At 40.0% G+C, this 26467-nt stretch overlaps 1 protein-coding gene and 1 long non-coding RNA gene across 8 annotated transcripts in view; one reads left to right on the top strand and one right to left on the bottom strand.

Annotated features, from left to right (window-relative positions):
* APP (amyloid beta precursor protein) overlaps nt 1–26467 on the top strand; it is a 275886-nt gene that overhangs the window by 229855 nt on the left and 19564 nt on the right. For 4 of the 7 annotated variants that reach the window (XM_082460407.1, XM_082460410.1, XM_082460409.1 and 1 more), the window contains 2 exons: nt 17950–18171; nt 26414–26467. In XM_082460407.1, coding sequence (XP_082316533.1) covers nt 17950–18171; nt 26414–26467 — 276 coding nt within the window. The remainder of the gene's footprint in view (nt 1–17949; nt 18172–26413) is intronic. The other 3 variants (XM_082460411.1, XM_082460408.1, XM_082460406.1) reach the window with 1 other exon arrangement.
* LOC309660168 lies at nt 1215–26419 on the bottom strand. The gene is made up of 2 exons (XR_014263229.1): nt 20410–26419; nt 1215–1330 (listed from the first exon to the last, which is right to left on the bottom strand). It is a non-coding gene; the product is annotated as an uncharacterized lncRNA (long non-coding RNA).

The raw sequence follows: 26467 nt of genomic DNA, 5'->3' as shown, positions 1-26467 counted from the left end.
ACGCTGGGTACCAACTTCAGGTGCCAGACCTGAGAGCATCTCATTCTGTTAAGCAACAGTGTATGTATTTTTTTGATAATGCAGGAATGCAAATGATATTCCTTTGCTACTTAAAGTATCTCCTGTGGAGACTTGGCATAAAAATCATACACCATCTATTTTTTTCCCCCAAAGCAAGTAGACCACGTAACTGGAAATGTCCCAGATGCGTGAGGAAATTGTCCTTTGGAATTTTCCCTCTGCCTGTAGTGAGGGCAGGTAGCAGAGCAGCTAGCACTTGAGAACTTTCTTGGCAAATGGCCAGAAAAAGTAAGGAAAATGAAAAGCCCCAAAGGTCAAGTATACTTTCCAACCTTGGACTGTGTCACATTTGAAAGAAATCACTTCCTTGTCATTTTTATGAAAGGGGCAGGACATAAAATTCACTGCACATCCCTGGTGACCCACTGGTAATGTACACTCCTTTTCTCATCTTCAGCCATCACCTTTCCAAAAACAAAAAAGAAGAAGAAAGCAACAAAAATCCCTTTGAAAAAGCTGTTCTGACCTTTGCTCTTCCTTTGATCTGGGTATGACTAGGTGGGCATTCTAGTGAACTCAGGCTGCCGTAATAAAATACCATAGATTGGGTGGCTTAAGCAATAGAATTTTTTTTTTCTCACAGTTCTGGAAGCTGGAAGTCCGAGATCAAAGTCTCAGCAGGTTTGGTTTCTCCTGAGGCGTCTCTCCTTAGCTTGCAGATAGTTGCCTTCTTGCTGCGTCCTCACGTGGCGTTTTCTCCGTACACAACTGAGAGAGATCGTCCGGGCTTGTTGAAATAGGGCTCCACCCTGTGACCTCATTTTACCTTAATTACCTCCTTAAATCTCCTGTCTCCAAATGCAGTCACATTAGGGCTTAAGGCTTTAACATATGAATTTGGGGGCGGGGGGGACACAATCTAGTCCATAATAGTTGGCTACACCGTGTTTTTGGATAGAGCCAGTGTACCCCGTCTTCAGTATTCCTCAAGCATCATCTATTTAGTGCGTGTGGGTTCTTTCATCCTCAGAAAGTCAAGGGAGGCCATGAAAGACATTTTTCCTGCTTCTCTACCCTAAGTCATTGAAACCAGTTTTCATGTCAGCAGCCTTCCACTCTCTCTTTGTGAACTTCAAATACAGACCTCTTTGATATATAAAAAGCATACACTTGACATGGAGAGATTTGATGGATTTTTAATTTTATTTATTTATTTATTTATTTATGGCTGTGTTGGGTCTTTGTTTCTGTGCGAGGGCTTTCTCCAGTTGCGGCAAGCGGGGGCCACTCTTCATCGCGGTGCGCGGGCCTCCCACCATCGCGGCCTCTCTTGTTGCGGAGCACAGGCTCCAGATGCTCAGGCTCAGTAGTTGTGGCACACGGGCCCAGTTGCTCCGCAGCATGTGGTATCTTCCCAGACCAGGGTTCGAACCCGCGTCCCCTGCATTAGCAGGCAGACTCTCAACCACTGCGCCACCAGGGAAGCCCTGGATTTTTAAATGTTGTTCTTTTACTAATTTCTCCATATTCTTCTCTTCATCTCTAAGTGACTAAAGCGAAGCATTCCCAGTGTTGGGGCATAAGGACAGACCAGATAGGATAACCAAGTAGAGCAGGATAAATCCACAACCAGGTATTGGTAGCCATCTTTTCTCATGTCTTGAGCCAAAAGTCACAAATAACCTAGTTGTAGTAAGCATTCATTCTGTAAAATATTCTATTCCAATCATCCATATCTCATACAAGAATAAAAGTAAAACTTTAGGCCCCTGGAGAAGTTTCATTAAGTTCCAGCTTGTTGAATGGACTCTAAGTTAAAATTGATATGCTGAACGTTACAGATGACTCCAGCTATTTGAGCATCACTCCATTTAGCTGCTGAATGGAGGTATGACCTATGTCATACTGGCATATGCAGACTTAGTTCTGGCATGAGAGATGGTTATGCTTTCATCACCCTAGAGTTAATAAAACCTGAAACCTGCCAGGCATTTGCCATGCGTTGTGCTGCCAAGGACAATTCAGCTTCCAGCTTCTTAGAAAGGACATAACGTAACCTCTGTGTTTACAAGGTTTTTGAAACTGAAGCCCTTCCACTTCCTTGCTGAGCTTGCGTTGACACTGGTACCCAGAATTCCCGTGCAGCCAGTGAGGGTCCAGAAAAGGAAGTGGATGGTTTCCCTGTAGAAGGGAAGAGAGATGCTGAGAGCTGAAACAGAGAAACCTTTTGGTCTCCATTGAAGCACCTTCTGGTGTTCAGAGGGAAAACATCTCTGCACTGATGGGGCCAAATTAGACTATTCGATTATAGAGCTCTTCACTCCTCTCCAATCCACTTATCCCAGCCTTGAATAAAGGGCCCCCTAAAAATCTACATTCTACTCTTGTATGTTTATTTATAGTCAGAAATGGCTATCTCATTAGCAGATGGTTAATATTCACTTATATGGGTAGTGTAATAGTTTCCTAGGACTGCCAGAACAAATGACCATAAACTGGGTGGCCTAAAACAACAGAAATTTATTCTTTCACCATTCTGGAGGTTAAAAGTCTAAAATGAAGGTGTCCACAGGACCATGCTCCCTCTGAAGAGCCTAGGGGAGTATCTGTTTCATTCCTTTTTCTTGCATCTGCTGTGGCTGATAATCACTGACGTTTCTTTGGCTTGTAGATACCTCACTCCAACCTCTGCCTGTGTGTCTTTTCCAGTACGACCAAGAGCCCGCCTTACTCCTGTAGGGTCCGTATGGGATTGAGGGCCTTATTCTAGTATGATCTCGACTTGATACATCTGCAGAGACCCCATTTCCAAATAAGGTGATATTCAGAGGCACTGGCGGTTAGGACATCGGTATGTTTTGGAGGGGGAACACAATTCAACCCATACCAGGCAGGTTTTTTTGATTTTTTATATATTTTTTGGCCACACCGCACGGGCATGGGGGATCTTAGTTCCCCAACCGGCGATGGAACCCGTGCCCCCTGCAGTGGTAGCGCAGTCTTAACCACTGGACTGCCAGGGAAGTCCCAGGCAGTTTTATTTTTAATTTCCTTTGACTTCTACAAATCCAAAAAATTGTCCAAGTTTCTTTCTAAAACAGTATCCAATTTAAGTCAAAGGACTGCATGTTTTTTTATGACCTCTTCATTTAAAAAAAATAATTTCCATATTTAATTGGTTCAAATTGTGAAAGGCTTTAAATCCTTTGCATTTGCTTGAGGCTGATTAATGAGTAAATTTGTAAACCATGACTGTTTTAATTAGCCAAGGTTAATTAATGTTTACTGCACTTGGAAGATGAAAAGACATGGATAAATGCACCGTAATGTGAATCATTTTTTAATTTGTTGTTGAAGCTTATAGTACGTTCGAATAAAGACTGCTTATATCACAAACACACACACAAAAGGTTGTTGGAGCCCTGTGGTAGTTAGTGTAGAGGGCTCTAAATTTTGAGGTTAATTATTTACATATTATTGAAGATGATCATGTTTTGATACTGTATATTCAGAGAAAGCTAGTTATATTTTTAATCTGATTGTGTAAAAGGGGGAAAGAATAGAAATCTGAGACCAAACTGATAACTCTTTATATAGTATATCATAATTTAAGATGAAGTCTGTTTTTTGTTTTTTTATTTCTGAGTTGAGACTTTTTCAGAGCAGGGTGGAGGAGAGAAAAGGTTTTAACTCTGCTGAGATGAAAATAACATTTTTAAGCAACTTTTTTGAAGAAGGGAAATTACTAGAATTCCAGGTAAGTTTTCAACAGGAAAAGCATCAGCGGCTTGGACGAGATCTAATGCTGAGATTGGAAAGTGCGGAGATTAGAAACAGTTTAGAAGGAAAGACTAGGGCAAAAAGTGCGGAGATTAGAAACAGTTTAGAAGGAAAGACTAGGGCAAGATCCCTGTTACAAGGCAGCAAGGAGTGTATCGTGGAAACAGTTGTCTCAGGCAGCAAAATGGGTTGTCCATTCTTGGTGAGGACGTGGTCATCTGGGGTAATTTTCCACCATGTTCAGCGGAACACACCTCTGGCACCAGGATTCGTGGCTTATAGGGAGCTTGAAGCAGAGCTGGCTGGCCTCAGTGACAGCAGCCCCATTTCATTTCATCGTTGTCTGAAGGGAGAGCTTATTCAAAGGTAAATTAGCAAAAGGGTTGGGTCTACTTTATTTTTTATCTCCTACACAGTTTTCTCATTTGTTCTTTGCAGAATAAAAAAAATAAGGTTGCTTTTTTTTTTTTTTTTTTAATCATCTCATGTGGGTGCTCGTACTGCAATGACTGGATTTAAGGGGGGGTGAGGGGAAGACCTGTGATGCTTTCTGGATGCAAAATACTTTGCTCCCTGCCATTCTTAACAGTAACCACCAATCTGATGTTAAGCACAGCAGTTCAACACTGTAAAGAATTCTTAGTGAGGATGCGACACTTCACTGTGGATGGAACTGTTCATTATCTAGCAGAATTCAACGTACGATAAATCCCTCTGGGGGGAATCTAATGTGGGCTTTTTTACTGAAATACCTGGGAAAGTGGGAAAACTCCCATTTTCATCCCAGTGCCTCCCAGTGGGCCTGTTTCAGTCTTTCCATGAGCTCTCCAGGCCCATATTTCCAGGGGCTCCAGACCTCTCCACCATGATGTGTTGGAATATCACAAACTCAACATGTCTAAATAGAACCTGTCTTTCTCCCCCCATATTTGCTCTTTTGATGGACAAAACTGAGGTCAAGAATAAAAATACTACCAGCCACCCAATAGCACCTCCACCCCTATCCCAGTCTCAACCTCCCCTGTGCACCTCCCACCACCTCCAAAGTAACACTGTTGTTCTTTGTATCACTTCCTTGAATGGCTTTCAGTTTTTATCACTAGTGTACATCCTTGCCCACTATCTTCTTCCCCTTTTTTTTAATGTTGACATGTCTCTTTAGGATTTTATAATCCTCAGGTTTCCCCTCTATCCTTTTCTTTTGTTTATAATTTACTTATTACTGAACTGCAGGCCACTCAACCCATGGAATAACCATAGTCTGGATTTTGCTAATGGCATACTCTTCGTGCAGGTCAGTATATTCCTTTGCCCTGTGTATAGCCCACAAATGTAAAGCCCCTAGCTTCTGTCTAAACTGCTTCCCTTTTCACCTCCCTTGTGTCCCAGGAACCAGAAGAGTCCCAACTCTTGGGCAGCCCATCCTCTGTGCCTTGATCCATGCACTTGTATCTACTAGAACAGTAGTCTCTCTTCCTTAGCAAACCTGTAATATCACTATCTCCCCTACCCCAAAGTCCCAGTTTGTTTCTTTCTTGCTCTGTCTATACCCCTTACCATAGTATTTGTATAGGAATTACTTTTATGTCCATCTTTCCTCTGAGGCCGTGAGCTTTGAGTAAAAAGAAACTGCCTTAGTTATTTCCTGCACTGGCCTGGAAGATGTAGGATTGCTGAACAGCTGAATAAATGAATGAATAAATGAATGAGCTCATTAATTAATAATAAAATGATTCTAATTTTCTTGACTCCAGATTAATTTTCTTAAAGTGAGTCCTTTCAGCCTCTCCACATCTGCTCTATTAATGCTTCCCCAAAGACAGACATTTTGCATCCATCTCCAAGCTTCAGATGCCAAGCACTTCCCATCGCCAGGCTTGGTTCCCCCTGTATTGTTAAGGGATCCCGTGAGTCTGCTACTGCAGAAGAGAAAGAACCATTGCTGTCCTAAAAATGTCCACTGCAGAACCATTTTGTGTTAAAGAAAACAAAAATAGGCCAGTGTGCAGAAGAGCATAGAGGGCTGATGTGGTTTTTTTCAACCTGCATAAATGAACCTTTCAGATGCACCACCACGTATACAAACATGCTACGCTGTCTACAGGAACAGGAGCCTCCCCCCTTGTGATTTGTGCTGATCTTATCCACCCTTGCCTGCACCCCTTCTGCTTACCAGCATAAATCTTAGGCTCTTTGCGTGAAATCACCTATGTATGCATGTTGAAAATGTTACTTTCTACCATGAGCTAGCCAGCCTTGGTAACCGATACCTTACATCCTTCAAAATACGGGCATACCTAAGAGATAATTGCAAACTCGGTTCCAGACCACCAGAATAAAGCGAATATCTCAATAAAGCTAGTCATGTGAATTTTTTGGTTTCCCAAGTGCATGTCCAAGTTATGTTTAAACTATGCTGTAGTCTTTTGTATGCAACAGCACTGTGTCTAAAAAACAACGTACTTACTTCAGCTAGAAAATACCTTATCGCTTAAAATGCTAACCATCATCTGAGCCTTTATCAAGCTGTAATCTTTTTGCATTGGTAACATCAAAAATCATTGATCACAGATCACCATCCAAATATAATAATAATGAAAAAGTTTGAAATATTGCAACAATTACCAAAATGTGATCCAGGGACAAAAAGTGGGCAAATGCTGTTGGGAAAATGGCACCAATAGACTTGCTTGACACAGGGTTGCCAGAAAGCTTCAATCCGTAAAAAATATGCAAAACACAATAAAGCGACATATTGCCTTTATTGTATGCCTGTATAGAGTTCTGTCAATTAGGCGTTTCTCAAATATGAATCAATTAGCATGCACTGTTCTCATAGCATAGCAGAGAATGATTACTAGCTGTTGAGAGGGGCACTGTTGCCCATAGGGTGTCTCTTACCTAGGTGAGAAAGACTCTCTCACATATTTGGGAGGAGGTGCCAATCAGACAGGACCACTGCTTACAGTGTGCAGGTTGGACAGGACACACTGGCACGGGCATCGCTCAGACTCCCTCCCTTGTCATGTGCAGCTGGGGGTACAGGGTGGGGCTGAAATCCAGTCTGCACAGAGCTTGACAAGCCATGTGCCCCATATGTGACTCACATCCTGTGGGCTGGTGAGGGCCTGGCCTTTATCAGAAGTAAAGGTGATGTTTTAATCTCCAGCTGCTCTCTCTTAGTTGGTTTAGAGCTGAGGTGGAGCAAAAGGGGGGATATTGTGGGTTGGTACCCAGAATGCCCCAGCATCCATGGCGAAGGCTCCAGGGGAGTATGTGCTCAGATTGTATACAGTTTCCAGAATGACTTTGCATTTATAAAAATGTATGCAAGAGCAGTTAAACAGTCATTTGAGTACTTTTTAAAAATAATCTTCCTCATTATCCTTTCTTGTGCTCACTAAAAGCATGAGCAATTTTTTAAAAATGAAATGTGATACTGACCCAGATAGAGCAAACCTCAGGTTTTATTTCATGTTTCCAATTTACTGTATAGTGGAGAACTTATAAGTACAAAGAAACAAACAATAAACTGTACCAACTATGCAGAACAACCTACCAGAGAACAAAGAAATACATACTCTGGAATGGAACTGGAGAAATACGGATTCTTGTGATTGCGTCTCTCTATGTCCTCAAATCTGATAACTCCAATTCCAGGGGCCTTCTTCAGTAATCTCACAAAATTCTGTGTCCTTGACCACAGTCGTAACAACTAGATACTAAAGTGATGAGGGGACGAGATGAAATAATTGATTCCGTAAAGGGTAAAACTATGTTAAAAATTATTTTTGGTGGGATGGCAAGTGAATTTTTGTTTCTTTTGTTTTCTTTGCACTCAATGTATGTGGCTCATAATTAGCACCAAACTACATTTTTATATAAGGAGGGATCACAGTGAAGTGATGCTGCAGGGGTTAGGCTCTTAAAGACAATTTTGAAGAGAAAATTCTACATAATCATAATTACTTTGAAACTCCTTGAGCTTAGCCATAAAAGTATATATCTCTCAACTACCCCAAGACAGCCAGTTTTTCCTCTAGCATGTGAAGAGACAAATGCTAGGTTTGTCTAGCATTTAGACATTTAGTCTAACAGATGCTAGGTTGAAGGCCATAAGAAATAATTGACTTTTGTTTAAGGGATATAAGGCATAAAAATCACATTTATTTTGATTTAGTTTGCAGAGGACATTTAGTCTGCATCTGCTTACATTCATGGACATATATGCATTTTCACTATATGTATTAACCAGAGGAAAACATCCATACATACACAGGCTAAAGCTGGCACTACAGATTAGCCCTTTACACTGAAATTCTTCACTATGTGTTGTTTCTTCAAAACTAGGACACATTTATATATGTGAATTACGCCCTCAACACAGCATGCTTTGAGATTCTTTCTGTAATATGTAAACTTGGTTTTTAGCTTAAACTTTAGAAGATTTTTCCCCTCAGGATTGCTTAGGCTCCTGACTACCCAGGCGGGACCAAGACTCCTGCTGTGGTTGGAAATAAGATCAGGTCATTGGCTCAAGTTCCACAAGTAAACATGAAGTAGGATAGAAACCAGGGAACCTGACTGACTTTTATCTTGATTTCTGACGGCCATTGGTAGGTCTAAGTTGTTTGATCTGCGTTGTTTGAAAGTCAAAAGGAAATTTGTCTTGAAAAGGAACACCTTCTGTACGCTCCATTTGAAGCGAGACAAGTGATGCTTCAGGAAAATGTCACTTGCAACAAGGAATGTTCTCACAAGTGACATGTAGCCATGTTTGTATCACCTTCAGGGATAGTTTGTTGCCATAAGTGGACAAGGCATGCTCCGTTTAAAATCTCTGCCCAAGAAACTACTAAAGAAAAATAAACCCAGATTCAGACATGGAGTCTGAATTTTGAGACTGTGAGAGATTTTCAGGGTTGATAGTGTAGCTAAAAATAAGAGGACTGACCCAGTTTTCTGGGAGGTCAAAATAAAAACTAGATTTGTGGAACAGTTTTGCTTTGTGATAATATATCTCATTTTTTCCTCAGGTTGGAAAATATGGCAGCCTTGTAAATTTAAATCGCTCAAAATCCAAAGCAGTCTAAATTATCTTAAATTTGACTCAGAATCGGTGAAACCTGATGACAGTTCATGTACCCATCATACTTATACCAGTCTACCAGAGAAAGGGAAATCTAAAGAAGTGGGAGGGGTGGGATAGGGAGGGTGGGAGGGAGAGAGACGCAAGAGGGAAGAGATATGGGAACATATGTATATGTATAACTGATTCACTTTGTTATAAAGCAGAAACTAACACACCATTGTAAAGCAGTTATACTCCAATAAAGATGTTAAAAAAAAAAAAAAAAGAAGTGGGAGGTGGGTGAGAGGAGAAACTGCTGCTGAGGGTGGACCATCAAAACAGGAGTGGCAGGTAAGCCTCACTTAGAGAAGGGAGCAGTTCATGGCTGTGCAGCTGGGAACCACCTGGCCTTTCAGCTCTGCCCCACCATCAAGAAGCTCTGTGACCTTGCACTCCGGCTCTGTGATTACCTTGGTTTCTTCACGTGTAAAAAAGATATCATTAAATTCATCACTTTCCAAATCGATCAAAAATAATGTATGCAAAACAGGATGCTTGTGATGATAGATGTGGATGTATTTTTATAATAGTAGTTTCTGATCAAAGTGAAATAGCCATGTCCTCCATAAAATGGTTTTTTTTCAATGGAATAGTGAGAAGGTTGCACTAGGAATCGGGATACTTGTGTTCAGGTCCCAGTTCTGCTACTCGATAACTTTAAATGTATTTCTCGAGGTTGGTGTCACAGTTTGCTCAATTGTCATTGGGGGTAGTAGTCCCATTATGAAGGTTGATGTGGGTATCAAATGAGCTAACAGCTATGTAAAGGCCACAGGCATGGAAGGCGTCATTGGTGCCGTTGATCTCATGCCATCAAGATGTCATAGCATGACACAATTCCATCACAGTATTGCTGTGCCACCAGTCACACGCAGATCGAAACATCCCAGCCGTGTGCAGTAATCACCTGAAGACCACATAGGTTCTCCCGCAAATCAGCATTTCAAACAACTTCTGCTCCATTGAACTCTAAGTCAGTCCACGCTTAGACGTAAATTCAGTCTTTATAGGGGAGAGCACAGCAGTGGAGTATGTCCTCTGGTGCCCTCTACTTTTTTAAGTACATCATTTTTCTCAGGGTCTGAATAACAATGACCTGTTTGTTTCCTGAACACTTTCCTGCTCTGGCTCCTATGTAATTTCCTGCCTGACAAATAGTCTGGCAAAACAAAGGAAATTCATAACTAGTCTTTCCTTTCCTGTGGCTCTCTGGTTCAGAAAAATGTTATCGTGAATGACAGCTTCAAGGCAATAGGGTGGGTTGGGTTTATGAACACGCCTTTGAGGTGTTTTGCAGCAAGGTTTCTTCTGGCAATATTGTTTCTTGGCCATACTCACCTTTCACACCTTGTTTTGTTTTGAGGCTTGTCTTGTAGGAAGGGGATAACTGAGGCCATTTTGTAGGGATGCCTTTGTAGACCTCGTGGCAGTGGTCAGACTGTAATGTGCTTAAGACTCGCCTGGGATCAGATGTATTATGCTAAGTGAAATTAGCCAGATAGAAAAAGGCAAATACTGTATGATATCACTTATATGTGGAATCTAAAACATACAGCAAACTAATGAATATAACAAAAAAGAAGCAGACTCACAGATAGAGAGAACAAACTAGTGGTTACCTGTGGGGAGAGGGAAGGGGGGAGGGGCAGTATAGGGGTAGGGGATTAAGAGGTAATATGTCTAAAATAAGCTGCAAGGATATATTGTACAACACAGGGCATATAGCCAATATTTTATAATAACTATAAATGGAGTATAACCTTTAAAAATTGTGAATCACTATATTGTACACCTGTAACTTATATAATATTGTACATCAACTATACTTCAGTTTTTTAAAAATTGCCTGGGGATCATGTTAAATGTGCAGATTGTTTCCCTAGCTCTGGGTGGAACCCGAGATTATGCATTTCGACAAGCTCTCAGGGGATGCCCACACAGCAAGATTATAAATAACAGGATTCAAAGTGAAGAAACTACAAAGACCATCCATCCAAATTCCCCTAATTTTATGGATGAGGAACCAAGGCTTAGGGAGTTTCAGAGGCCATGGTGACGTTAAGTATAATGAACAGCGTGGTAGTTATATGCTAAGCCATGTATCAGACATGCACAGACTGTGATTGGAAAATTAAATCTGATCTCATCGTCCTGGTGTGGGCAAAATGCCTAGAATGGATGACAGCAGATTTATAGTAGAGCTTCTTGATGGGGAAAAAATTACATCCCTTTTATAAATACATCCAGTGCAGCTGTGGCAGTTGCAGGGGTGGCATGGTGGAGGGACGCATTGTACAGAGGTGTAATCCTCAGTCCTTTTAAATGCATAAGTAATCATTTGTTAAAATATAAGAATTGATCATGTGAGACTCTCCTGTTAGACAAGGTTGATAGGAAATTTCCATTGGGGAAGAGGCTGCAGATAATTGTGTATTTTTCCACTAGGAACCAGAAGAATCAGAAAATTGGGGAAAAATGAAGATAGCGATGCAGGGTCAATTCTATACAGTAGAAAAACCAGCAAGCCTGAGCATGTTCACCGGTCTCCAAATCAGACCTTTAATAGCCGTGTTTCACAGGGGAAAAGACTGAGGTTGGACCTCCTCTATGTGAAGGACGTTTCCCACCCACCCCAAATGTGTTTAAAGGATGGAAAAGGTAGTTCAATAATTACAGCTGAAGCTTGTAGAAGAACTGATTTAATGTTTATAAACTTCATATTCTTGAAACCTAAAATATGGCAGTTAAACTTTTAGAAGGACTTTGGCTAGTGGATTAATAATTAAAAGAAGATCATTAGATGAATTATCTAGGATTCATCTATTTCCCATTCATAGTCCTTTATGAGGCCGTTTCTCTCAAAATGAATTATCCTGGAAGTCTATTGCTTCTACAAAAACAAAATATGTTAGTCATTTGAAGTTGAAATCACTACTGGGGATCTCTTTTGATGTTGCTTTCTTTTTTTTTTAAATAAATTTATTTATTTATTTGGCCGCATTGGGTCTTCATTGCCGTGCACGGGCTTTCTCTAGTTGTGGCGATGCACGGGCTTCTCATTGCGGTGGCTTCTCTTGTTGCGGAGCACAGGCTCTAAGTGCGCGGGCTTCAGTAGTTGTGGCTCGTGGGCTCTAGAGCCCAGGCTCAGTAGTTGTGGTGCATGGGCTTAGTTGCTCCGCGGCATGTGGGGTCTTCCCAGACCAGGGATCGAACCCATGTCCCCTGCATTGGCAGGCAGATTCTTAACCACTGCGCCACCAGGGAAGCCCTGATGTTGCTTTCTTTAAAATATTTTAAATATTTTCAATGATAGCTAAGTGATGGTGTTTCGTTTTCTTTCTCTTATTTACTATAAGTATGCCTGATATACATCCTCAAAACATTTTTAGGAGGGCAACATACAGTGGGGTTCATTGCATGTTTAATATTTGAAATTAAACATCTTTTTATTGTTTAAACTGTAGGTTAAATATTACCTTTGAATACCACATTGAATTCAGTTAAATATTTCCACTTTTAACTGCAAGGCTCATATGCTTGGGTATTACAGAAGATATTTAACTACAGAGGTAACTGCTGCAATTTTGGGCAGTATCAGTTAGCCTTTAAGAAAATAAAGAGTCTTGGGGGGGAATGTGCCTTTTAGTTGAATACAGCAGTTGGCAAATGTAGATGCTTAAAAGCTTTGACATCCCAATATATGCCATCAAAGCATTGTAATAAAATATTAAATTAATTCAGATAAAAAGATAATCCATCAGGGCCACCAACATAGTAGAAGTGTGGTTTCTGTGTAATTAGTCTGACCACAAAATTCAAAGATAAAGTCCCGCTCAGAATGAACAATGAAATGATCATATTTGGCTTTGAATTTTTTTTTATTATCATAAGAGGAATTGCCTGGTGCCAATTGTGTTAACAGTTGGTAAAATCCTGAGCCCTTAATAATGTCAAGAAGTAGGTGGCCGTCTTAGACATTTTATGGTCGCAAAATTGAATCCTACTGCAGCTAACAGTAATCCATCATTTCCACCCTCTTTTCTTCCCTTAAACCCAACACTGACCTCATTGTTCCAAGTAAGATGACCAAAGGTGGTTGTTTCTAAATCTCCTATGTTAGATAGAGATAGGAAAGTGGATTTCTGCTTTGGTACCAAAAGTTTTTTTAAAGCTTAAGTGCTTCTCAGTCTGCCAAAAATGTAATGTTTGTTGAATATTTTTTTCTTTCATTTTCTGAAAATGAATATCATCAACCAGGAAAATTAACCACCATGGGGCTCTACATTTTAGCAGCCATTTGGAGGAAATTTCCTGCCACAGTATAAAAGAGAAAAGGGGGCACACCATGATTTGCTGCAATCTAAAATGCCGTGCCTATTTTATGAAGCACAGATGTAAGATTTTCCACTGTGACAGTTCCCTACACTATCTTTTTTACTGCCCTGGCTGAGATGGGTACAGGACTCCCCCCAGATCCCATGCCTGGGAAATGCCTATTTGAGGGGACAAAAGCAGTAACCATTCCATAGGGCTCGTGGTGTTTAGGTCAGCTTACAACGTAAACGTGGAAGACATTATGGAACGGTCATGCTTATAATGCCTGGTTTCTCCATTTACTCTGTAAATGAACAGTCCAGTGATGAGAATAAGAGTGATCCTGGATAGGTAGGGGTTAAATCAGGGAGGTTGGTGTTATGTAGCCCAGGACTTGGATTTCAGCACTGATGCTTACTGGCCATGGAATCTTGAAGAATCCATTCACCTCTCCCGGCCTCAGATTCATGTTCTGTAAAGGTAATGATGCCTGCCTCATAAAGTTATTAGAAGGAGAGCTGTAGAAGAAGGGGCATTGGAGCTGGGCCCAATACAGTGAACTCTATAAGAGTTCACTATAGTTTATATAAGCAGAGATGGGCTTCCCAGGTAGCAGGAACAGAGAGCAAAGGTGTCCTGAGGGGAATGCATGGTCCCATCTGAGAGTAATCCAGACCGTTCAGATGTGGTATTATGATTCTGACACCAATTCCAATGTGTGGAGTTCTCCACACACCAACAAGTGATTCTCCAGCGTTAGCTGAGTGTCCTGCAGTTCAACGCAATGCTGATACTACTACCTGGAAGGTAGCGTCAGAATCCACAGGTCAAGCAAGGGCTGAGTCCCACAAGACTGCCCACCCCGCTCCCCTCCACAGCCAGTCTCGAGTCCTGGTTGTCACCTGGCCTTCTGATGGCCATCTGTGAATCAGAGACTCCAGCCACCTCCTCCTCAGGTTCTATAAATTTCCTAGAATGGCTCACAGAACACAGATAAATGTTTTACTTACTGGATTTTTAATAAACCAGCAGGTTTATTAAAAAAGGATTTAACTCAGGGACAAGAGAAGGATAGGGCAGAGTATGTGGGAAGGAGCTCAGAGCTCTTCCTGCCCCCTCCCAGCCCAGCACGCTCCCACATCTCCACATCACGTGTTCACCAATGCTGAAGCTCTCCGAACCCTATTCTTTTTTTTACATAGCATATCTTTTAAATGTTTACTTTCTAATTGTTGTGAGTATATAATACAGCTGAGTTTTTATATTGACCATGTATTCCGCAGCCTTGCTAAATTCACTTATTAATTCTTTTCTTCCCTTTTTTTATTGAGGTATACTTGATTTATAGTATAAGTTTCAGGTGTACAGCATAGTGAGTCACAATTTTGAAAGCTTATACCCCATTTATAGTTATTATAAAATGTTGGCTATATTCCCTGTGCTGTACAATATATCCTTGTAGCTTATTTATTTTATACATAGTAGTTTGTACCTCTTAAACCCTTATCCATATCTTGTCCCTCCCCTCTCCCCACTGGTAACCAGTTTGTTCTCTTTATCTGTGAGTCTGTTTCTTTTTTGTTATATTCACTAGTTTGTTGTATTTTTCAGATTCCTCATATAAGTGATATTATACAGTATTTGTCTTTCTCTGTCTGACTTATTTCTCTAAGCATAATACACTATAGGTCCATCCATGTTGTTGCCAATGGCAAAATTTCATTTCTTTTTTATGGCTGAGTAATACTCCATTGTATGTATATGTACCACATCTTCTTTATCGATTCACCTGTGGTGGACACTTAGGTTGCTTCCATATTTTGGCTATTGTAAATAATGCGAACCCTATTCTTTGGGGTTTTTACAGAGGCTTCATTACATAGGTATGTTTGATTAAATCATTGGCCATTGGGGGTGAGGCTGAAAGTTCTAACCTTCTAAGCATGTTGTTAGTTCCCCTGGTGACAAGCCCCCATCCTTAGGTGACCTAGGGGCTTTCAGAAGTCACCTCATTAATGTAACAAGACACCTTTATAGGTCTCATCACCTAAGAAGTTCCAAGGGTTTTAGTACCTCTGTGCCTATAAAGACCAAATAAATATTTCGTATTATAAATCACAATATCACAGGTGTATACAGCAAAGAGCTGTGAGCCTCATGGCTAAAAAGATGAGGTGGGCCCAGATCCCAGAGGGCCTTTAACATTTGGCAGAGGAGTTTGGGATTAAGTCATTAGAAACTGAGAAGCCGTTGAAATGGGGTGGAGCCATTCCTTAATATCAGGAAAAGATCTGGCAAACAGAGGGATAAAAATTAGAGGAGGGAGAGCACTGAGGAGAGAATTATCACAATTATCCAGGCAAAAAGTAATGATGGCTCAAGGGAGGTGGGTAATGGAAAAGGGGAGTGAGAAATGAATACGAGAGAATCCAAAAATGGAATTAAAAAGGAGCCGTCAGTAATTCAAGTATGGGACACAAAAATATAGAGTCACAGATGGTTCTGAAGGTTTCAAGCCTGTGGCTGGGAGAATAGTTCTGCCATGATTAGAAAATGGGAAGGCAGGAGGAGAGCCTTGAGCTCAGTTTTGTACATACTAAGTTCATGGAAGATCTAAGTTAATAGTTCCAGCAAACTGTTAGAAATATATACACTAGAGTGGGAGGGAGAAGTCAGAGCTGGGGAAATACATTTCAGATTCAACCAAAAGTAGGGAGTCCTTAGCGTTTTAAGAGTGGTTGGGATTTCCAAATGAAGAACTGAAGAAAGAGATGGAAAGAGATACAAGAAGAAAATGACAGAGACGAAGAGATTAGAAAAAATGAGCAGAGAGTTACTCAGAGAAATCACAGGAAATAAGCTCAGTACTGTGTATACAAGACAAAGAGAAAAAATTTCCAGATGGAGGAAGAGGTTAAGTGATGGTAAATGCCACAAAGACACCAAGAACAACATGGCGCCAGGTGGGGCCAGGAGCGGATCCCGCTGGCAAAGGTTATTCATTCCCTCACAAGATGAACATGTAAGCACCAATAATTATTCCAGAAGATCCTCTCTTTATATTTTAACTACTTAACAGTCACAAGCATAAGATTTATATAAAAGACCCATTTAATTTATTGAAGTAGACATTGGCTAAGTTATTAGCCATTACCTATGACTCTGTAAGACATGAAAAAATTGGAAGAAATGTAATGCGGGCCTTTTATCTGTATGGGAAAGGTCATTGCAAGCATCAAATATTGAATTTTAGAATGGTACCCCAGCAAACAGATATATATTATAACTCAAATTAGACTTCAAGAGGACCAATTTGCTTGAGATTTTATCATTTAAAATATCTTGCAATAAAACTGACTTCATAGAAGGACATTAATCTCATACTTTAATGCTAGTCCGTCAAACTGTTTTAATAGATATATTTGAACAGAATTTTAATTTTTCAGATAAATTTTTTGTGAATTTAGAAGAGAATGTGAAGGATAATAGTAAGATGTTACAAATCAAATTTAAATCCTGATTTTACTTTTTTCATTTTCTACATCAATAATACTAACCAATGATTGGATTGAAATATATAATACAGTAAACTCTTGACAGAGGTATGATTGGAAAGTGAAAAGTTCTGATTAATGTTACTGTTGATAGCACACATGCTATTTATAAGTCTCTAATGTTAAAAATATGTCACACAGAAAAACCTGGTGAATCTTTGGCAACATAATAGGAGAATCGCAGATCTTGTGATACTCAGTTTTTAAAACTGCAATTGCACTCAATACAGGGTTATGTTCCCAGCTCTTTTTTACGGTAAAAATGCATTTCAATAATGAAACGTGTAATTTGGGAATTTTCACTGGTCTACAAGAACTTCAGATAGGTTGATTATGTTCCATAGAGTTGATTTTGTTTAGTCAGTTTTGAAAAGGGGTAACTGATAGTATTTTTTGAAACGAGACGCAGCAGAGAAAGACAGGATATTTGGTTTGAGAGCCCATGAGAAATGTTGGCAGGCGGGGCTGTTTATCCCACAGAAGAGAAGGCTGGAGCAGAGCTTCACATCTGCAAGGCCAAAACTGGCCGCCTTTGTTGCCTCAGAACATATATCGTGCAGCACCTGGGAGCCTTTGAGAAAGACAGATTTTTTTTCAAGGCAAAACAATGAGAACTGTTGAAGAATGGAGCAGGCAGGCGGCCCATCACTTACGCTTTTCTTGTCCTTACACATGTTCATGGAAAGACTAGGGATTCGCTGGATATGTCCTTTGGCTTGAAAGAAACTGTACCTCGCATACTGCCGCCACTCCACTGCAAACACCCCGCCAAAGCATGCTCTCCATTCCTTTGTGATCACAGTAGACTAGGAGAGAAGGGCCGTTTACCTCTCAAGGTTTTTCACCACTAGGGGGCGTGGTGCAGCGGGTCAGAGCATCGGCCTTGGTCTAAGCCACTCTACCTGGGCTCAAATCCCACCTTGGGCATTGCTAGCTATGATTTTGTGTAAGTGGCTTAACTACCGTGTGCCTCATTTTTCACATCTGTAGGATGGAGATGATGATGGTACCCACCTCGTGGCTGTAAATAAGATCATGCATGTCAAGTAGTTACAGTCGTGCCTGGCAGACAGCAGATGGTAGCCGCCGCTGCTCCTTCTGTTGTGATTGTTGCGTTACTCACCAAAGACGTGACTTTGTTTTGTTCAGATGAGCTGCTTCAGAAAGAGCAGAACTACTCGGACGATGTCTTGGCCAACATGATCAGCGAACCAAGGATCAGTTATGGCAATGATGCTCTCATGCCATCTTTGACTGAAACCAAAACCACTGTGGAGCTTCTTCCCGTGAATGGAGAGTTCAGCCTGGACGATCTCCAGCCCTGGCATCCTTTTGGGGTCGACTCTGTGCCCGCCAACACAGAAAATGAAGGTAAGAAGCCCAGGAGGGAACAAGAACAGTCTGGTATGTATAATCTCTCTCGTGTTCTTAAGGGGTGACTTTTGATATGAATTTTTAAAAGTGCTTTCTCACTGAGAGGTATTTTGTTGCTTCTGGAATGAAAGCACAATGTTCAATTAGTGTTTATGAGACAGTGGCCTAGAATGCACACCTTTGAAGAAAACAGACATGTGATAAAACTATGGAAATCACAGTTCACTCAGTGGAGAGAGAATTTTTTTTTTTCTTTTTTGGCCACACTACGGGGCTTGTGGGATCTTAGTTCCCCGACCAGGGATTGAACCTGCGCCCTCGGCAGTGAAAGCACAGAATCCTAACCACTGGACCACCAGGGAATTCCCAGAGAGAGAAATTTTGATGGGGCCTGCATAAATGGAGGTTTGAAAGCCACCAAAATAGTCTTCATTGGTTATTTATTCTAGTGCATTACATTTCAGATCACGTTAAATGTTAAAGGCAAAGATAAAGAACCACTTATGTCATGAAATGTAATTTTGCTTAAGAGTTACACAATTCTGTGTTTGGAAAGTTAAATATAGGCAGCTGTCAAAATTAAGAAGCACACTGACCTAAACATTTCTTCCTATGATAATTCAGAAAAGCAAGATTTTCTCTGTCAACAAATTTGCACAATGGATTATGTACTTTTCATTCACAGGGATTTCTTAGCAGAAATTTTCAAATAATATCTATTTAAGAGAGAGAATTTTTTAGTTCTTATTCCATATCATTTTACATGTTCAGAAGTATAAAATTTTGAACATAGGAACACCTTGATTTCGAGATACTAATAGCTTGTTTTTCAAGAACACATAAGATTTTTTTTTAATAAATTTATTTTATTTTTATTTATTTTTGGCTGCCTTGGGTCTTTGTTGCTGCACGCGGGCTCTCTCCAGTTGCAGCGAGTGGGGGCCACTCTTCATTGTGGTGCGCGGGCCTCTCATTGTGGTGGCTTCTCTTGTTTCAGAGCACGGGCTCTAGGCACGCAGGCTTCAGTAGTTGCTGCACACGGGCTCAGTAGTTGTGGCTCGCGGGTCTAGAGCGCAGGCTCAATAGTTGTGACGCAGGGGCTTAGTTGCTCCGTGGCATGTGGGATCTTCCCGGACCAGGGCTTGAACCCGTGTCCCCTGCATTGGCAGGTGGATTCTTAACCACTGTGCCACCAGGGAAGCCTGAGAACACACAGGATTTTATCTGTGATTTTTCTTTGTTAAAGAAGCAACTTTTGACGATAATATTTTGACAGTAATAAATATGGATATATGTAGTATGGATACCTCAAAATACAATCACTTACTCCTCAGACTAAATATAAATCCAATATTAGACTGTAAGTGCACTGGAGAAGCTTTTTTTTAAAGAACCATTGCAGAAAATCTTTATATGGACTGTTTTCATAACATGAGTAATCACCCCAAATGTGTTTCATTAATTTGGAAAAAGGTACCTTCTAGTAATAATATCAGACCATAAACAGCAGTGTTATTTATAATATAAAAATAATTAAGACTACCATTTTTAAAAATAGTTCTAACACAGAGGAAAAGAATTTAAGGATATTTAGTTATCAAAGAGCTGGGTGACTTCCCTATTAAATTGTATTATTACTAGAATGCTAGTTTTGTCATTTTTTAAGATAAATACATTTTGGTCATTTAAAATCCTCATCAGTCAGTCTCTAATGAGAATTTTTTGTGAAAAATGTCCAATGTCATTTTGTAAACTGAACACACACAAGATTTCTTCTTTTCCTTTAGGATACTGGGTTGTTTAATTGATAGAGAAATAGGTAACATGTATGGAGTCTAACAAACTTTGTTTGGTAGAAAATTGCCATCCTTGATGCCCTTTTTATACCAAATAATGTTAAATGTGTAGTTTGTCATTTACGTCCAAGTTTTAGCTTTTTATGGAAAAATTTAAACACACAGATTATTCTCTATTTTTATTAAAAATTGCCTCTGCCAGTGAGAACTTATTCATCTCCAATGTGATTCTAAAATTGTAATTTATAAAGAATTAAATATCAATTTCTTATAATTTAAGACCTTTTCACATGCCTTTTAAATATATATTTTCCATAAATGAAATGTTCCCATTTAATTATTATTTATTTATTTATTTTTGGCTGTGTTGGGTCTTCGTTTCTGTGCGAGGGCTTTCTCTAGTTGCGGCAAGTGGGGGCCACTCTTCATCGCGGTGCACGGGCCTCTCACTATCGCAGCCTCTCTTGTTGCGGAGCACAGGCTCCAGACGCGCAGGCTCAGTAGTTGTGGCTCACGGGCCCAGCCGCTCCGCAGCATGTGGGATCCTCCCAGACCAGGGCTCGAACCCGTGTCCCCTGCATTGGCAGGCAGACTCTCAACCACTGCGCCACCAGGGAAGCCCGAAATGTTCCCATTTAATATTTTCCATTATTTATTGATTTTGGAAAATTAGGATAAAACATACTTTAGAGTTTACCGTAATGTTTATGAACACACACACACAAATAATAGAGACTACAAATTGTAATTTATTTATGGTAAAATTTATGGAAAGAGATTTAGAAAGCTAACAACGTAAGCTAAGTTAGCAGCAGAGTAAAATTAATTTACAGACATTAATGTGGATGTTTGTTGTAATATTTGGTATTTCCTTTAGAAATGTGAACTGTGCAAAGTTTAATGAAGATAAAAGACACTCCAGCCCCTGTTTTATGTTAACTCTTCAAATTTAGTGAATACAGTGAAATGCAATGAGCTTGGTACCACAGACCACAATAGAGAAGAGCAAAACGTTATAAACATCCCAGAAGGTGCTTTACTTCCTGAATTTCAGAATTTCCCTTTCTCTATCCAATCTTGAGAGCTCAACTGCTTTATATATGAATATCAGCCTACATGTTTCCTTGGTGTCTTTAATGAGGTAAATTTAGCTTTGCATTTATCATATTAATAGTATAAGTAATATCGCAGTTAAATAAATCTGCTCTTATATGCCCTAAGCATTTTATCTTGACTTTATGTGTACTCAGAGGCATATATATGATCTCCACTAAAAATTATATGCATTCTATCAATATTTAAACATGCTTCTTACGTTAAAATTTTTAAATAGTAGCCAAACTGATCCATTTTGTTTATGAAAAAAAAGTGGGATGAATACTGACTGTTCCTTTTACGTAGAAATATAAAAAGGAACTATTTCATTTCACTAAAGCCGCTTCCTGAAGTCCCGCCCCTGATGCCATTGTCAGCACTCTCAACTGTTTTCCTGTTCTTCTGCCCCTTAACAATTCCCTCAAATCAAACAAGAAACAAAGAAGTGTTGGTACAAGTTAGAAAGCAAGCTGTGATTTTTTTTTCTCCTCCTCTTGCCAAATAATCCCAAAAAAAACTGGATTTATCCTGGGTTTCCCCAAAGTGATCAGTTTCCCCAAGGTGATCAGTTTTTGGAAGGTCAAGAACAAAAATGGTTTGCAGATACCCCAGAACAGCAATGGACTGAACACCCCCCCCAGGGCCCTTGAGTATTGCCAAGATAGATGCCCAGTTGGACATAGTCCGTGACTGAGTGCCTCTGGATCCCTGACCAAGATACAGCTGTTACATTGCCTAGGCCTCACCAAAAGAGCTAATAGTCTTGTTAAATAAGGATGTTATTGACAAACAGCCAAATCTTACATAAGAGCATTGGAGGCAATAATATTTAAGATCTCAGAGCCTGAGTTCTGGTTTTCACCATCATCAGACCACCACTCCTTTTATAACATTTTGAAAAGTCTCTCTAACAATGAATCTTAAACCAAACTGACAAGAGTTTGGTACGGGAGTCAATACAATGGATGTAATTTATAGTAAGTGTTTCAACAAGTGTTCAGGCTTGACTACCAATGGAAACAATGGCAGTCAGGCGTTTGCCCCCTTATGGATGTGACAAATACAGACGCAGACTGATAGGGGGGCCCTGAATTCGTTTTTCTTTCTTCATTTTATCCAATGGTGAGCTCCAGGAAGATCTACAGTAAGAACTGTGCAGAAATGCATTGTGTTTATATATAAAGCTGAATGAGGTTTTGGACTCACATAATCGTAAATACATGAATGTCCAGCAGGAATTTAGGAAGCTGTGTAGGGTGCAGGACAATTTCTATTTGTGTGGGATTGCCCTGTGCATGCCATCTCGCATCCCCGGTCCCCAGTCACTAAAAGCCACTCCCATCATAGTGACAACCAAAAACACCTCCACGTTCCCCACCATCCCACACTACAGAATGATGTGCGTCAGCGTTTAAATTCCAGCGCTACTACGTGATTTGGGGCAAGTCACAGAGCCTCTTGGGCTGCTTCCTAGTCTGTAAAATAAAGTTGGTAGTAATTGCTAACTCAGAGACAGGGTGTGAGCATTAAATGAGATGGTATGGAAAACTCTTAGCAAAGTGCCTAGAATGTAGTAAATGTTCAGTGGTAGTTTTTTGCTTGTTGGTTGATTTTATTTTGTTTGTTTGTTTGTTTTTAAATAGAACCAGGATCATATTAGAGAGGTTTTACCAGCTTGTCTCAGAGAGTCACCCTATCACCCAAACAGTATATCCTTAAAATCAATGAATATAACAAGCCATATAATAGTCCTAAAATCCTACCCTTTCTCCCCATCTTCCTCTTCTCCCTCTCCCCAGAGCCTGTTCCTTGTTAATCTTACAGACATGTGCTTGCACACAAAGCTATTGAAAATGTCTAAAATTCTCAAAGGATTTCCTTTCATTGTTCATGCAATCCTTATCATCATCAGAGCTTCCAACGCTTACCAAAAATTTGTTATTTTTCTCAAGAACAATCAGTCAAGTCCACAGAGAGGGTCAGACACCCAGGCATTCTGTTAATTTATATTGAAAAAATAAGCATATCACAAACACAGTTTTCCAATATTTTAGGCTCTTTGACCAGCTGCGATTTGCCTTCAGGGGTTTTTATTCTGTGGTTTTCTGAGCCACAAAACTGAAATGGCTAAACCGAAGTGAAGCTGTTGTTTATAAAACAGTTGTTCTCATGGATTGTGAAATCATCTGGCTGAAAGCTTTTGTGCTGATAGCATTTTTGTTTGCTCTGCATTTTCATGACTGCCTGACCAAGCCAGCCTGAAGATGAGGAAGAATGCAGTGGCCACCAGAAAGTTTTTGTGGCCAGCAGTCAGCTTGTCTGTGTATAATACATACACAAAACACTATAATATTCTTCAAGAGGCACACTAGGTCCTGTAAGATTGTATTGTGTAATTGCATCGTGAATTTGCCCTCTGGTACATTTTCACTTAGCCATAAAGCAGCAATGAACAAAGCACTTTAAATGGGGAAATTGAGATTAAATAATGTCTTTCATCAAACCTGCAAGCCAGGGCTTTTCAGGCCCCTCTTATCTACGAGTAAAACTGATTTCCTGCTGATTCCTCCATCACCTTAGGCCTGATGGGGAGGGGAGGTTGTGCTGGGCAGCATTTAGCTTAGAACTGGTCTATTACAAGGAATGCCAGAGCTAACAAACTCAAAAGTCCTAGCGCTTCCATCATTCTATTTCTTTTTATAGGGGACTGTTTGATTCAGAGCTGCTGATGGCAGTAGAATAACATTTCTGCCTAAGTTTTATTTTAACTCTTTAAGACAATCTGTTTCTAGTGTTTAATTTACTAAACAGCCAAAGTAACATGTTTTGAACGCTATATTGAAGTTATTTGCTGGTTCAACGAGTAAAGGTCCATTTGAAAAATTAGAAAGTATTTATTTTGGATTGGGAAGTAATGCACTCCTTTTTCTTGTCAATGTATATTCTTTTTTGCAGTGATGAAATTATCTTTTAATTATTGATGTCTGATCACTGAACACGAGTTACTTATTTTTTGAATATTTACTCATATTAAATCAGCCTCACACTGTTAAAGCAGACTAAAGTTTGTCACTAAAATTATTATTGTTTATCTTCCTAAAAAATATAGTTTTATTACTGTTTTCAAATAATACATGCACCTTGAAACAGAAAGGCAGAGAAATTTATAGGAATGATCTCCTCACCCAGAATAAACTAATGACAGTTTTCTGTGGTAATATCTTTCAGACCTTTATCTATGCACATTTGATGCGTTTCCATATTCCCTTGAGTAATTATGGAATAGGGCTTTATCATTTGTAAGGGTCTTTGGCATATGTGTGCACATTTGAGCCCTGGAAAAACCCAGCTTCCTTGTGACAAAACAGAAGCTCAGAAAGAAGGAGGTTTGCCCAAGAGCGCAGAGAAAACAAGTGGTGGCATTAAAATGGACCCTGAGACTAGACTGACTACCACATCTTCAGTCCAAATTTAAACCACAAACTCAACTGCTTTCCCCTGAGTGGAATACAGTTTCTAATGATTGAACCATTGATGAAGGTAATCACTTTAAGTTACTTTTTTGCTCTGTGAGTTTGCTTTGGTACATTCTTAACCTTCAGCTGAAGCACCATTTGGGGCTCTTGTCATCAGGAAGCTCTCAAAAAGTACAATAATCCTTCAGTTAACACCATTTTATAAGGAGTAATAAAGTCCCTCACTATACGTTGTTGCGGATGGGAAAAAGGATGAAATACAGAGAAACAGTATTGTTCAGATGTATTTGTGAGTTGCAGAAGGAAGTATGTCTTAATCTGATACATCAATAGAGTGTTAGTCATCCTCACAACAGTTGTCATAGACTATTTCATAAATAGGATATTTAATAAATGCAGTTTTATAGTATTTGGGAGTTTTTGAAATGGATTTTTTTAATTTTTGGTTCCTCATTACAATTAGAAGATAACAGTTATTATTTCTATTTTACTTATGAAGAAACAGCCTCAGACGTGATCATTTGCCCCAGGTCGCCTGCATTGTAAATGTTGGGTTTAGATGCCTCTGCCCTCCTTTTCTCCTCTATGCTGCTGCCAGGCTGCATGATAAAGGACCAAACCACCTTTTTCTTTGGATACATCCAAATGTCTTGGTATTCTCAGCAACATTATTTTCTCCTATTTTGAAGACTTGGCTTGCTGCCACTTTCTCCTCACTTACTGTTCCCTGCTAACGTATGGCATTCAAAATCGACTTGGGCTTATAATCCCATTTTTGAACGCCCGGGCTGTGTGCATCAGTAAGCTGTATGGTCTTACTGAAATTTTTGATCCAAATGCCATCCCATCGAGCACACCTTCTCTTCCCATGGGCACCTCTGCTCACTTTTCCTTACCTTCTTACTTTTATATTTCCCAGGCCTTACCCAAGAGGCTGTATCCTCCCTCATGGCTTCACTGGCCCCTTGTCCACTATTTATCCTAAAAGCTTTGTTTCTTTCCCTTGCCTGTTTCTTCAAAGACCAGGGTAAGTTCAAGTTAATATTTTCTGAGAATCAGAAGTACTTTGGAAATACCAGCTAATGGTCAACAACAGTGGGCACTGTTGTGCTGACTGCAATGTTTTCTTTGGGTCAGACCCAGAATACTCGCAAAGAAAAAATTGTGAAAGTCGACAAATATGAAAGGAAGTATTTGCACTTCACACATTTCAACTCTATGTCATCTATGAAATAGAAACCAGTCTTTAAAAATACAGAGAGAGGGGGAAGAACTCTGGTTTACCTCTTCTACCCTCAAACTGGGAACAAATTTGCTTCGCTAAATGGCAGATTATGTGGTGAAACGTTCCTCTCCTGATGAATTCCTATTTGCATTTCTCCTGGCGATTTAACGGAGTCCTTTTGTAGTTAATTAACTGTAAAATAAAATAAGATTTTAAAAAAATAGATAAGATTGGATAGTTGTGAAAGGAGGTATCTTTAAGATTTTCCACTGCGCTGGGTATAATGTATTTTATTTCTAATCAAAAGCCAAGAAACTATTTCTAAATTCGCTGAGAGGAAAACCCACACTCCCAGCCCCTCTTCTTTGATGTTGCCGCGTATCTTATCCTGGTGAGCGCGTTTATTAGAAAACTAAGGAGTAGGATTGGCACATCAATGGCGATAAGCCTTTTGAAGTGGTACCCCTCCCATCCTTGATGCTCAGGATTAACTCACTGTGGTTCTTTTCTAGCTGCTCCTCTTTTTTTTTTTTTTTTTAATAACTTGTGTATTGCACATGCTTTTCCTTGCGCTGTGTTCAGGAGCCACGACTTACCATCTCGATTTGTCTTGTTTGCTTTCCGTGTATCTTGCTTCCTGTGCCCAGTCGAGCCCGTTGACGCCCGCCCTGCCGCCGACCGAGGACTGACCACTCGACCAG

The sequence above is a fragment of the Balaenoptera physalus genome (assembly GCF_965194825.1).
Source record: "Balaenoptera physalus genome assembly, chromosome: 4".
In the NCBI taxonomy this organism is placed as follows: Eukaryota; Metazoa; Chordata; class Mammalia; order Artiodactyla; family Balaenopteridae; genus Balaenoptera; species Balaenoptera physalus.
This window is presented reverse-complemented; position numbering and strand designations above follow the sequence as displayed.